This window comes from Gadus morhua, chromosome 15 (assembly GCF_902167405.1).
Source record: "Gadus morhua chromosome 15, gadMor3.0, whole genome shotgun sequence".
NCBI lineage: Eukaryota > Metazoa > Chordata > Actinopteri > Gadiformes > Gadidae > Gadus > Gadus morhua.
In genome coordinates, this window is record NC_044062.1 from 28,542,442 (window position 1) to 28,554,099 (window position 11,658).

Here is an 11,658-nt window from a genome sequence, read left to right on the forward strand (position 1 = left end):
AGCTCTCCCTGGAGTGAGTGGTCCAGGGCATGGCGAATATTTCCAATGGCAGCTTCTAAGCTCTCAGCAGTAGGAGTCTGATCTGAGTCTGATCTGAGTCTGCGGGGTCTCCTCTCGACACTCCTTTCCACAGTCTTGATGAAGGGTCCCATTTCAGTCACTTTGGGCCTGTGCACCACCACAAGCTCCTCTTCATCACTACTGCTGCAGACGTCAACATCCTCTTCATGGCTCAGCATGTTGTCCCTTGCATCCATCGTTGGCCGCTCTCCGGATCTCAACTTCATCATCTTAGAGGGGCCTTTTTGCTCAACTTCCTTCCCATCGGTGACAGGTAGGAACCCACATGGCAAGAGGAGGTCCCTGTGGAGGGTGCGTAGGGGGCCGCCACCCTTATCCGGCTTGACGACATAAACCGGTCCATCTCCCATCCTCTTTTCGACTGTATAGGTCCCTCTCTCCCATCTGTCCGCAAGCTTGTGTTTCCCTCTGATGTTGACATTTCGCACTAAGACTCTGTCACCTGCGATCAGTTCTGCTGCTCTCACCTTGGCATTGAACCTTGTCTTGTTCTTCTCTCCCATCTTCCGTGCACTCTCTGCAGCTAGAGCATAGCTTTCCCGCAGACGTTCTCGAAGGCTCTTTACATACTCAGAGTGAGTCCTGGCATGATTCCCCTGTGGCTGGAATCCCAGAACGAGGTCGATGGGAAGGGTCGGTTGTCTGCCAAACATCAGCTCATAAGGCGAGTAGCCGGTGGTGTTGTTCCTTGTGCAATTATATGCGTGGACAAGTGGCTTCACAAAGTCTCTCCAGTGGTACTTGTCTTTGTCCTCCAGCGTTCCAAGCATGCCGAGCAGGGTTCTGTTGAATCTTTCGACTGGGTTCCCGCGAGGATGATAGGGGGTAGTCCTCACCTTTTCTGCTCCTATCAGGGAACACAGCTCTTTGATGGTGTGACTTTCAAAATCCCTTCCCTGATCGCTATGAAGGCGGGCAGGGAACCCGTAGTGAACGATGAAGTTCTCCCAAATTGCTTTAGCTACAGTTCTTGCTCTTTGGTCTTTTGTGGGAATTGCCACAGCAAACTTAGTGAAATGGTCTGTAATCACCAATACATTTCTTGTATCTTTGTTGTCTGGTTCAATAGACAAATAGTCCATGCAGACTAATTCAAGGGGGTAACTTGTACTGATGTTCATCATTGGGGCAGCCCTCTCAGGGATTGTTTTCCTTCTGAAACACCTCTCACATGTGTGACACTTCACATCGACTGCTTGAGCCATCTTTGGCCAGTAAAATCGGGCGCGGGCCAGGTGAAGGGCGCGCTCAAATCCGAGGTGCCCCACTTCATCATGAACACCTTCTAGTGCTTTGGCTCTGTATTTCTCGGGCAAGACTAACTGATAGCCTTCTGTTCCTCTGTCAACATACCTCCTGAACAGGACTCCGTCTTTGAGTTCAAGTCGATTCCACTCTCTGAGGAAGAGCCTCACCTCCGGTAGCTCTAACTTAGTCTCTCTGAACGAGGGCTTAGTGTCTCTCTCAATGAGTTGGATGACCCGCCTTATGGACAGGTCTGCCCTCTGTGAATTGTGCCAATCCTCTTGAGTCATCCCTGGAACAGTTTTTTGTGCAAGGCAGGTGTAACTCAGGGGAATGGCGGAGGGGTCCACCGCTAGGGACTCTGCTAAGGCGGGGGGTTCCGGGGGGTATTCACAGGGCTCCAGTCGCACTGAGTGTCTTTGGCAGAGGGCAGTGAAGGTGTCCTCTGAGAGTACTTTATGATTCCCGCCCAGCACACGTTGACGGAGCTCCTCGATCCTCTCTTTTTCCTGGAGGAAAGCATCGTCTTCTTGTGAGGGTTCCTGGGGGCGCCTTGACAGCCCATCTGCATCTTGATTTGTATTACCAGGCCGATACTTCACTTCAAAACGGTACGTTGACAGAGCTGCTAACCAGCGGTGACCTGCTGCATCGAGTTTTGCAGAGGTCAACACATAGGTCAGAGGATTGTTGTCAGTAAGGACTGTGAATTCTGTACCATACAGATAATCATGGAACTTCTCACACACAGCCCACTTCAGTGCTAAGTATTCAAGCTTGTGCGTTGGGTAGTTGCGTTCACTTTTCGATAGCCCTCGGCTAGCATAGGCTATGGCCCTAAGTGTCCCTTCATGCTCTTGGTAAATGGCTGCACCAAGGCCTTCTCCACAGGCGTCTGTGTGGAGAACGTAAGGGAGGTTAGGATTGGCGAAAGCCAGTACAGGTGCTGAGGTCAACCTGTCTATGAGTGTTCTGAAAGCGGTTTCACAGTCCTGTGTCCATTCACTTCCGAAAGGCTGGCTGGGGCTCACTGAAGTGTGAGGTTTTTGCTTCTTATAGTCCTTTCCCCTTTTCCTTGTAGCCACATAGCCAGCAGTGAGGGCATTCAACTGCTTTGCTATTTTCGAATAGCCTTGTACAAATCGCCTGTAGTACCCCGCAAAGCCTAAGAAGCACTTTAGCTCTTTACGATGGGTGGGCCTGGGCCAGTCTTTTAAGGCCGATATCTTCTCAGGGTCAGTGTGGACGCCACGAGCATCTACAATATGGCCCAGATATTTCACGGAAGACTGAAAAAAGTGACATTTGTCTGGGGACAACTTCAGCCCGTAGTCCTTGAGTCTGTTCAGCACCTTCATCAACCTGTTTTCGTGCTCCTCCAAGGTGTCTGAGAAGACAATCAGATCGTCTAGGAAGAACAAGACTTCGTTCAGGTGCAGATCTCCCACACATCTCTCCATTAACCGCTGGAATGTGGAGGGTGCATTGGTAACGCCCTGTGGCATGCGGTTAAATTCCCAAAAACCCAGCGGGCATGTGAATGCGGTCTTGTGTTTGTCTTCTTCGGCAAGTTCAACTTGATAATAACCGGACTTCAGATCCATAACGGAAAACCATTTAGCTCCACTAAGGGCCGAGAAGGTTTCTTCGATATTGGGAAGAGCGTACGCGTCCTTGATAGTACGCATGTTCAGTTTCCGATAGTCCACGCACAGTCTGATCTTCCCGTTTTTCTTTTTCACCACTACTATAGGGGAAGCAAACGGGCTCTCTGATTCCCTTATGATTCCTGCCTCCAGTAGCTCTCGAAGATGCTGCTTAACAGCTTCTCTATCACATGGGTGAATCGGCCGGGGCCTCTCCTTGAAGGGGGTTTCATCCTGAAGTCTTATCCTGTGTTTGACTGCAGAGGTGCGACCATGGGTTAAGTCATCAACAGCAAATACCTCAGGTATGGTATTCAACTTGTCTTTGATGCGTTTCTTCCACTCTGCTGGAATGGGAGAATCTTCCAGGCTGCATGATACTTTGTCACTTGGGGGGGCTTCTGTATCCACTGTCTGAAGGCCACAGGATATAGAAGTGTCATGGGGTTTCACGGGCACCACACACTGAGCCATCATCATCTCTGCTATGACACGGTTTGGATGCAATGTGATGTCGTGTGAACTCATATTGCGAAGAAGTACAGGGACTTTGCTGAAGGACTGATAGGGAACGTCCAGTAGTGTTGGTACTAGGAAGATGCCACCTGGCAGAGGAGGGTTTGCAGGGGGCTCCATTGCATATGATGTGAGGGTTGGGGATGTCTTAATCTTTACACCTCCTAGTACACACACTCTTTGTCCAGCTGGAATGACGACTGGGTAACGTCCAAGCAGCTTCACTGGCCTTGCTTCCTCCTCTTCACTGTGAGTCTGAGCAATGTACTGGAATAGCATGAGACATTCGTCACTGAGTTCATGCCCCTGTAGGAATTTCAGCCCTTCTCGTTTAACTCCGTTCTGGTACAATCTGTCAAGTACATTGGTCCCAATCAGTAAGGGAATCTCACGGTTGAAGTCACAGTCCGGTACAATTAGAACCAGGGAGGAAATCTTCTCGTCTATGCCAGTAACACTCTTTGGGAGTGATATAAGGACTTGGGTGTAACCTATGTAAGGGACACGCTGTCCCCCAGCACCCAAAATCTCAAGCAGTGCGTTAATAGGTTCAACAGGGAAGGATGAGAGATGGTCTGAATAAAAGGTCTCTGAGACCGTAGTAACCTGCGACCCGGTGTCTAAAATACATTTACACTGGTAGCCTTCCACAAGGGCTGTCGTGCTGCAACGTGGCCCAACAAGACCATGGGGTAAGGGTCTATAGTCGAGGTGTGAGCCATTCTGGGCATATTGTTCGGCCCTCACTACATTTGCTTTCAGGTTGGTTGAATTGGAACTAGATAAAGGGGGGTGCACGGCTTCTGAACGTCCCGCAGCAGAAGCCCTTACCGGTTTAACGAGAACTCGGGCTGGCCCTGATGCTGCATCCTCCATTGGTCGCGTCTTTCCCTGAGCTCAAGGTTCTTCTGGTGTACAGCAGCAGGGTTTGGCTCGTTTAAACATAGGGCGGCAATGTGGCCATCTTCTCCACATTTAAAACAGAACCAGGCTCGGGGCATGTTGGAAGTGTTCATGCCGATCCTGCGGTTTGTCACATTTGAGACCATACAGTTTCCCCTAACAGGATTTTCATTGAGGTTCTCTACATGTTGTGGTTCGTTGGGCTTCGATGCTGGCTTGTAGGAAGCAAGCTGTTTCTTTAGGTCAGCCACTTCCTGAGCGAGCTTCTGATTCTCAGTTAGGCTCTTTTTGGCTGCCTTCGGGTTTAAAACAGCATCAGTTTCATCTGACTCTTCATCACGGTGGGACAGGCCATAGACTGTGTGCATGTGAGACATAGCTTTGGCGCTTCCGAGGTGCTTCTTCATTCTGTTCAGTTTTGTCAACCGTCTGTCTTCCTGCTGTCTGAGGAGTAGCAAGAGCTCAGGGAAGGATGGGGGGTTAGTCTTCTTCTGCTCAAGCTGGAGCTCAATGAGCAATGTCTGATCCCAGCAACCCCTACAGAATTGTCTGATGAGTTGCTTGTTTGAACTTTCAATGGACAGTCCTCCCCCGGTAATAACTTTGTCAAGCATCAGGTGTAGGCGATTTAAATAGTCAGAGGATTTCTCCCCAGCGTTCTGATTTGCGCCCAGGAATGCTGCATACAGCTCTTCTCCATCTGCTACTACCCCAAAAGCTGCGTCAAGCTGGGTGAGGTACAGTGCAGGCGGGGAGTCGATGCCAAGGCTTTTGACTAGGTCACTAGCTGGGCTCAATAAGCTCTCTAAAATCTTTCTGACCTTCTGGGTATCTGGGCTGGAAGGGTCACTTAATAACAGTTCAACTTGAGTGTGCCACGTCTCATAATCAACTTCTCCATTGGGCTTTGGCGTTCTTCCCGAGAAGGTGCGGATTTTGCTGACATACGAGGACTGAGATTCAGTTTTTATTACATGCTCGACAATTACTCTCTGGACACTGGGGGGATTGATGAGGCTCTCATCAAGACTTGACGGCCTCTGAGGCGTCTCAGGCACATTGTTATTTGTGTCCTCATCACTTGCTGTATCACCACCCAACTGAAGGTTGGAAAGCTGAGTTTGGAGCATCTGGATCAGACGGGTCTTGCTTAGGCCTGCAACCGCCGCAGCAAACTTTAGTTCATCTAGGTTACTTTGTTCCTCAGGTTTCGGAGCCATCGCTTCTTGTATGGCGGTGACGTGCCATGACGCATTAGAATCATCAGGACTAAACGTTTTGCCCAAGAAGTCTGGATCCATACGAGCTACTGATCTTTCATCTCTGTACTGGAACAGAACCCTCCCATTAGGTTTACCTACTTCATCAGGGACTCTTATGCATTTCACTATGCCCCCATGTACCTCAAAAATGTCAATAATATAATCGTCTGAATACGTTTCGTCAATACCAGAGACAAAAAGGCAGCTCTGTCCATGCACATCATAGCGGTTACAATATTCCATTTTGACCTTAGGTTCTCTATCATGCAAAATATTGTAGCGGTGAATATATAAGAAAAATATGAATTCCTTTGATCAGAGTATATAACCAGTCTCCTGGCTAGCTCGCCACTTTATGTAACCAACTGTATTTTTAAAGGTAATATAACAATGCAGTGGTGCATCAATCCCAGGTTATGAGGAGACTGGCTTGTATTCTTAATAGAACTCTGATAAAAGGAATAACACACAGACACAGTGAGGCACGTTTGACCTTTTATCTAACGATCTAACCATATCCATATCTAATAATAATAATAACAACACTGAACCTAAAACACTGAACTCAATACACTGAACCCAAAAGAGGTCCCCAAGAAAAATAACAAACTAAATAAAATGGGTACCCAGCAAGTCTTTGAGTGCACTCGATTCAATGAAAGGGGGCGTTCTGTTCCTACCACTACCGCTACGGCCGAACGCTCTTGAGCAGGGGCCAGTCGATGACAGGCTGTTCTCTTGTTCAAAGTAACGTCAAATCTTCCTCCATATCTTCTATTTCTTCCGTAATAACCTTTGCTTCGTTTCTCTTCGTCTATATGTTCACTCTTCAAGTCTATGTTCGCTCTTCAAGTCTATGTTCGCTCTTCAAGTCTATGTTCGCTCTATAAGGGAGCGTCAACAAAAACACGGTCTCCAGGCAACCGTTTCAGTTAGCGGCCGTCAGGAATATAACCTTTTCTTCGTTTCTCTTCTAGTCTATATGTTCACTCTTCAAGTCTATGTTCGCTCTTCAAGTCTATGTTCGCTCTTCAAGTCTATGTTCGCTCTTCAAGTCTATGTTCGCTCTTCAAGTCTATGTTCGTTCTTCAAGTCTATATTCGCTCTTCAAGTCTATGGCTGTGTCCCAATTCAGGGGACGCATCCTTCGAAGGCTGCATTCGAAGGATGCGTCGACGCCGATTGCGTCACAGCGACGCGCCAAGTGCTGTCCCAATTCCAAGGGTCCTTCAAATGCGGCCTACGAATGCAGCCTTCTTTTCCCGGATTTTAAGGATGCATCGGCTGTATCCTTCGCGGCCCAACGTATCCCAAGATCCTTCACGGCCCAACGTATCCCTCCCAAGATTCATTGCGCATTCAATCCAAAAAATAAAACAAATAATGGCGGAGAATGTGGATTTGACTTTTTCATTTAAATGTAAGTATTTGGTTTCCAGTCACTCGAGTATTTAACGATACAAATGTTAAAATACTAATTTGTATCGTTAAAAACACAAATAAGTTATCCTTAAAACTTATTTCATTAAAGTAATAGGCAATATAAGTAAGGTAACGTTACAGTTAGTGAAGCTGTAACGGTAACAAAGAACACCCGTTAAGCCCTATAGTTTTAAATTTAAGCGGTCAAAATGGTTTTATTTACCGAAATTGGGGCGATTATATAGATAATTTGCTATTCTGTAACGTTAGATAAATGGACCAACGCGAACACAGGTTGTGGACCCTGGTTTTCAGACCGTAACGTTACAGACGTTGGGATTGATTACACAGCTAACTTGGTTATTTTGCTATTTAAGCTGCTTTTGTTTGTTAGTGTAAAGTAAAACGAATTCTAACATTTGGTTTTGCTTTAGGGAGCAAGGAGCATACTGCTCAATTGATCAAACTCAGGGGGGAGAACGACGAGCTCTTCACCGGGGTGAAACATTCGGCGAGTGTGGCTTGGGGGTAAGGAAACAATCGTTTATTTATATCGTAAGTTAGTTTATAAAAATTATTATAGGCCATTTGTATATCTACATTTGACCATCTTGTAAAGGTTAGTTAAATTAGCCCTCATTGAAAAGCAGGACAGATACAACATCCACAGAAATCGTTTACTACGATGTCCTATTTTGGGTTATTAAAGAAAGACAAAAAAAAGTCACAGCTCGCATCAGTACTAGACAGCACTCGAAAAACACACAAAGAAAAAGGGTGTTTTGACTTCTACTGGTTGTCTTATTATTATGGGCTTCATATAGGATGAGGGCTAATTTAAATGTAACCTTTACAAGATGGTCAAATGTATGTATTATAAATGGCCTATTGTTAACATGGGCTATTAACATGATTGATAAATGTGTCTCTTGTTTTCTCTGATTAATAATCTCTCTGTGTTTAGGACAATTCTGGAGATAATAGGCCTGCAGGGGAATGTGACTCCCCTGCAGGCAAAGAAAAAATGGGATAATTTAAAAAAAAAATATAAAGTATGTACAGGTCATTTTAAATATACATTATTTGTTTTAACCATGCAAGTTAATAAACACTTTTGCTGAACTTTGTTTTGATACTGCTGTTGTTGTTAACTGCCATGATTGATTTCCTCTGCCTTAGGATTGCAAGTATCCAGGGTCAGGAGAGGGGGTAGGTGGGAAACCCACTGCTGCCACTTGGCCCTGGTTTGTCCTCATGGATGAGGTATTGGGACAGAGGCATTCCACCAACCCCCCTGTCCTGATTGCCTCCATCCCTGAGGACACACCAGGGCCAAGTACGGCAGTGGTGGATTTGGAGGTGGAGGAGAAGGATGAGGAGGAGAGCAGGTCCAGGAGGAAGTCCAGAAAGAGGGACAGAGAGGGCGAAATGTTCGAATTGATTAAAGAGGACATGAGGCTGAACAGGGAGGCAGAGGAGAGAAGAGCCCAGGAGAGCAGGGAGAGAATGGACCGTTTTTTTTCAATTTTGGAGCGTATTGCTGACAAATAATTTCAGTTCTGTTAACATTGTTTATTAATATTATTTAACTTATTTTACTATTTATTATTTAACTATTTATTAACTAACTTTTTTATTAAATATTTATTATTAACTAATTTATTTGTATAAAACTTATAAAACATGTATAAAACAATAAAACTATTTACAACAAAACATTCATGTGACTATTTACAACAATTATTATAAAACTACTATATAAACTTATACTATATACTTGGAAAACTACTATATACAAAAACATAATGATTCAGCAGAGCAGGGAGCCCCTGGTGGTGCTGCTGGACCCGGATGGGCTGCCACATTAAAGACTCTGGTGTCTCTCCTGTCAGTGGGACATCCAGGGGTGGTCTCCAGAGTGTGCTGGATATGCCTCTCTCCACTGTCCACCGCACCGAAGGGGTTTGCAGGGCTGACTCAATCGACGGCTGCCATGTCACTAAAATATATTTGGAAAAGGGCAAGAATAAGAGTGCATACTAAATACTACACAACCTTATTTTGACAAAAGAAATCTTGCCACAAATTATTTGAACGGGTAAAACTATTCTACAAAACATTTTAAATAAATAGAAATAGCTTTTCAATTATATTACTTGCCTGTATATATTGGTGGTCAGGGGGGGCCTCCTCCAGGGCAGACACCTCTGCAGACAGCTGGTCCCGCCAGGGAGCACCACTGACTGCCTCCAAACCATCGCCCCCCTCATCCTCCTCTACATCGTCCTCAGGCTCATCCTCCTCCTCTGGGGCCATGATGTCATCGGCCCCAAGGCAGATGTTGTGGAGGATGGCACATGCTGTTATGACCTGAAATGGTAAAGAAAAGAAATGAAAAAATGATATATACCTCCTGAGAAAATAATAAATGTTTTTTTGATTTACTCTTAGTATTCTAAAAAATCCTGTTGAGTGATTACTTACGTGAGGTACGAAGGTGTGGTGCACCTCCAGCGCTTGCAGGAAGATGGCCCTGAACCTGGTCTTCATCATTCCAAAAGCACGCTCTATAATGGAGCGTGCCCTGGAATGATGCCAGTTGAAGCGCTGGGCTCCCACACCTCGCACTGGCCTCTTGTAGGGAGTGATGAGGGGTAGTGGGTGTTGGAGGCAAGGGTACCCGCCGTCTGCAAGGATGAAGTGCCCTGGAGGAGGGTAGAGTGACCTATACAGTGGGCTGTGGCGGAGGACTCTGGAGTCATGGACTGACCCAGGCCAGCCCACGTACGTATCAAGGAAGCGGCCCTGATGGTCACAAACAGCCTGCAGAATTATGGAGGAAAACAGTTTCCTGTTCCTGTAGCAGTGACCATCAGGGCCGCTCGGTGGCTTGATACGGACATGGCAGCCGTCGATTGCTCCCGCTGCTTTCCCAAAAGCGCGGTGTCTTGCCAGCCCTGCAAACCCATTGGTCACTGCCACCAGGTCTTCAGGGGTCTTCGGGAGGTGGATGACCTTAAGATAGGATAGGATAAGATCAACTTTATTATCCCACACAGGACATTTACTTGTTACAGCAACTCAAGAGTCAAAGATAGAGGAAATTAGTGATAAAATAAATATAAATATACTTTGTGGCGAATGGCCACCACCTCCTCGGTGACCCTGTGGACGATGCGGTGGACAGTGGAACGAGGCATCCCGAACACTCTGGAGACCACCCTGTATGATGTCCCACTAGCCAGCCAGAATAGAAACACCAGGGTCTCAATGGTGGCACCCCATCCATGTCTCCGCTCCTGGCCGAGAAGGTCCAGCAGCACTGCCAGGGCCTCCCTGCCCAATCGGAAATCCGTTTTGGTGTCCTGGCCATTAAAATAACGGTCCAGGACAGGAACCGTCAAATTGATCCTGCAGTACATGGGTCTGGGCTGTTTAGTGAAAGAAACAGAAGTAAAACTGTTGAACAATAGCTGGATATTAAGTGTGGAGAGTTTAGATAGATAATGCTTAAATATATATCTATCTATCGTTATCTATCTATGCAATAGTTATATATCAATATATATATATATATATATATATATATATATATATATGTATATATATATATATATATATATATATATATATATATATATATAATATAGTTAATAGTTATATATCAATCTAAGTTACTCAACCTTTATTTAGCTGATTAATGACAGAAACATTTTTTTTATATTAATGTAAGGTTGAGACTATTTTAAATATGTAGTTATATTGTCAAAGTTCAATGACATTTACATTTACGCTAGCCATATAACACGATAATGTTAACAATACTGCTGGTTAAAAGTAAGGTAACACAGCTTTACCAATCTGTGGTCGTCTCTTGCTCGGAGCCGAAGATATATCCCCCGTCGGCTCCGGCGGTGAGTATTCCCCAACTCCTCCAATAAAAGATAAAAGATAAAAAATAAAATTTCTGGCTCCATTTTTGTTGGTTTCTTTGTAGGTTTGTAGGTTTGTAGGTTTATTGTAGGTTTATTGGGTTTCTTTGTTTTGTTTTTCGCGCTGTTTTTTTTCGCGCTGTCCGGTATAACTTCTGTTTACTAACAGGTCAGGTCAGCTGTCCGGAAATGCTCCGAAAAGCTAGACCGTCCCATTTCTTCGGCCTTCGGAGTGTCCTTCGCGGTCTACGTAGACCGCATCCTTCGAAGGACGCGGTCTACGAAGGATGCGTCCCCTGAATTGGGACACAGCCTATGTTCGCTCTTCTTACGCGTCAAGCAGAGAACCAGCGTCAACAAAACACGGTCTCCAGGCAACCGTTTCAGTTAGCAGCCGTCAGGAATACATTGTAGCACGTGAACACTGGTCGCTACAATATACTGGGAATATATATATACTATAGATATACACCATACACACTACATTATATATATTATTATAATATATACATTCATATAAAATGACATATACATATATTAGCAGAGAGAGTGAAATAGCATGGGTTACAAATGGTTATAAGCATGGACCATATCCTGTAGTTTATCCACATATCGTTTGGAGTTGGCAGCTGTTAAATATCTCCACATGCG

The 11,658-nt window shown here is 45.4% G+C and overlaps 1 protein-coding gene and 1 long non-coding RNA gene across 4 annotated transcripts; one reads left to right on the forward strand and one right to left on the reverse strand.

The window, feature by feature from the left end:
* Positions 1 to 6,913: 6,913 nt before the first annotated feature.
* LOC115560415 (uncharacterized) lies at positions 6,914 to 8,304 on the forward strand. 2 transcript variants are annotated; one of them, XR_003979748.1, is made up of 3 exons: positions 6,914 to 7,073; positions 7,510 to 7,603; positions 8,255 to 8,304. It is a non-coding gene; the product is annotated as an uncharacterized LOC115560415 (long non-coding RNA). The 2 variants fall into 2 exon arrangements; XR_003979747.1 differs by lacking the exon at positions 8,255 to 8,304 and having other exon boundaries at positions 7,510 to 7,798.
* Positions 8,305 to 8,857: 553 nt separating this feature from the next.
* On the reverse strand, positions 8,858 to 11,271 carry LOC115560414 (putative nuclease HARBI1). Of its 2 annotated transcripts, XM_030379828.1 has the most exons (4): positions 10,933 to 11,271; positions 10,207 to 10,506; positions 9,560 to 10,090; positions 8,858 to 9,445 (listed from the first exon to the last, which is right to left on the reverse strand). In XM_030379828.1, the coding sequence occupies exons 1-4, from the start codon at positions 11,050 to 11,052 to the stop codon at positions 9,197 to 9,199; spliced, it is 1,200 nt and encodes a 399-aa protein (XP_030235688.1). In that variant the 5' UTR covers positions 11,053 to 11,271; the 3' UTR covers positions 8,858 to 9,196. The 2 variants fall into 2 exon arrangements, with proteins under 2 accessions (XP_030235688.1, XP_030235689.1); XM_030379829.1 differs by lacking the exon at positions 10,933 to 11,271 and having other exon boundaries at positions 10,207 to 10,570.
* Positions 11,272 to 11,658: the final 387 nt, after the last annotated feature.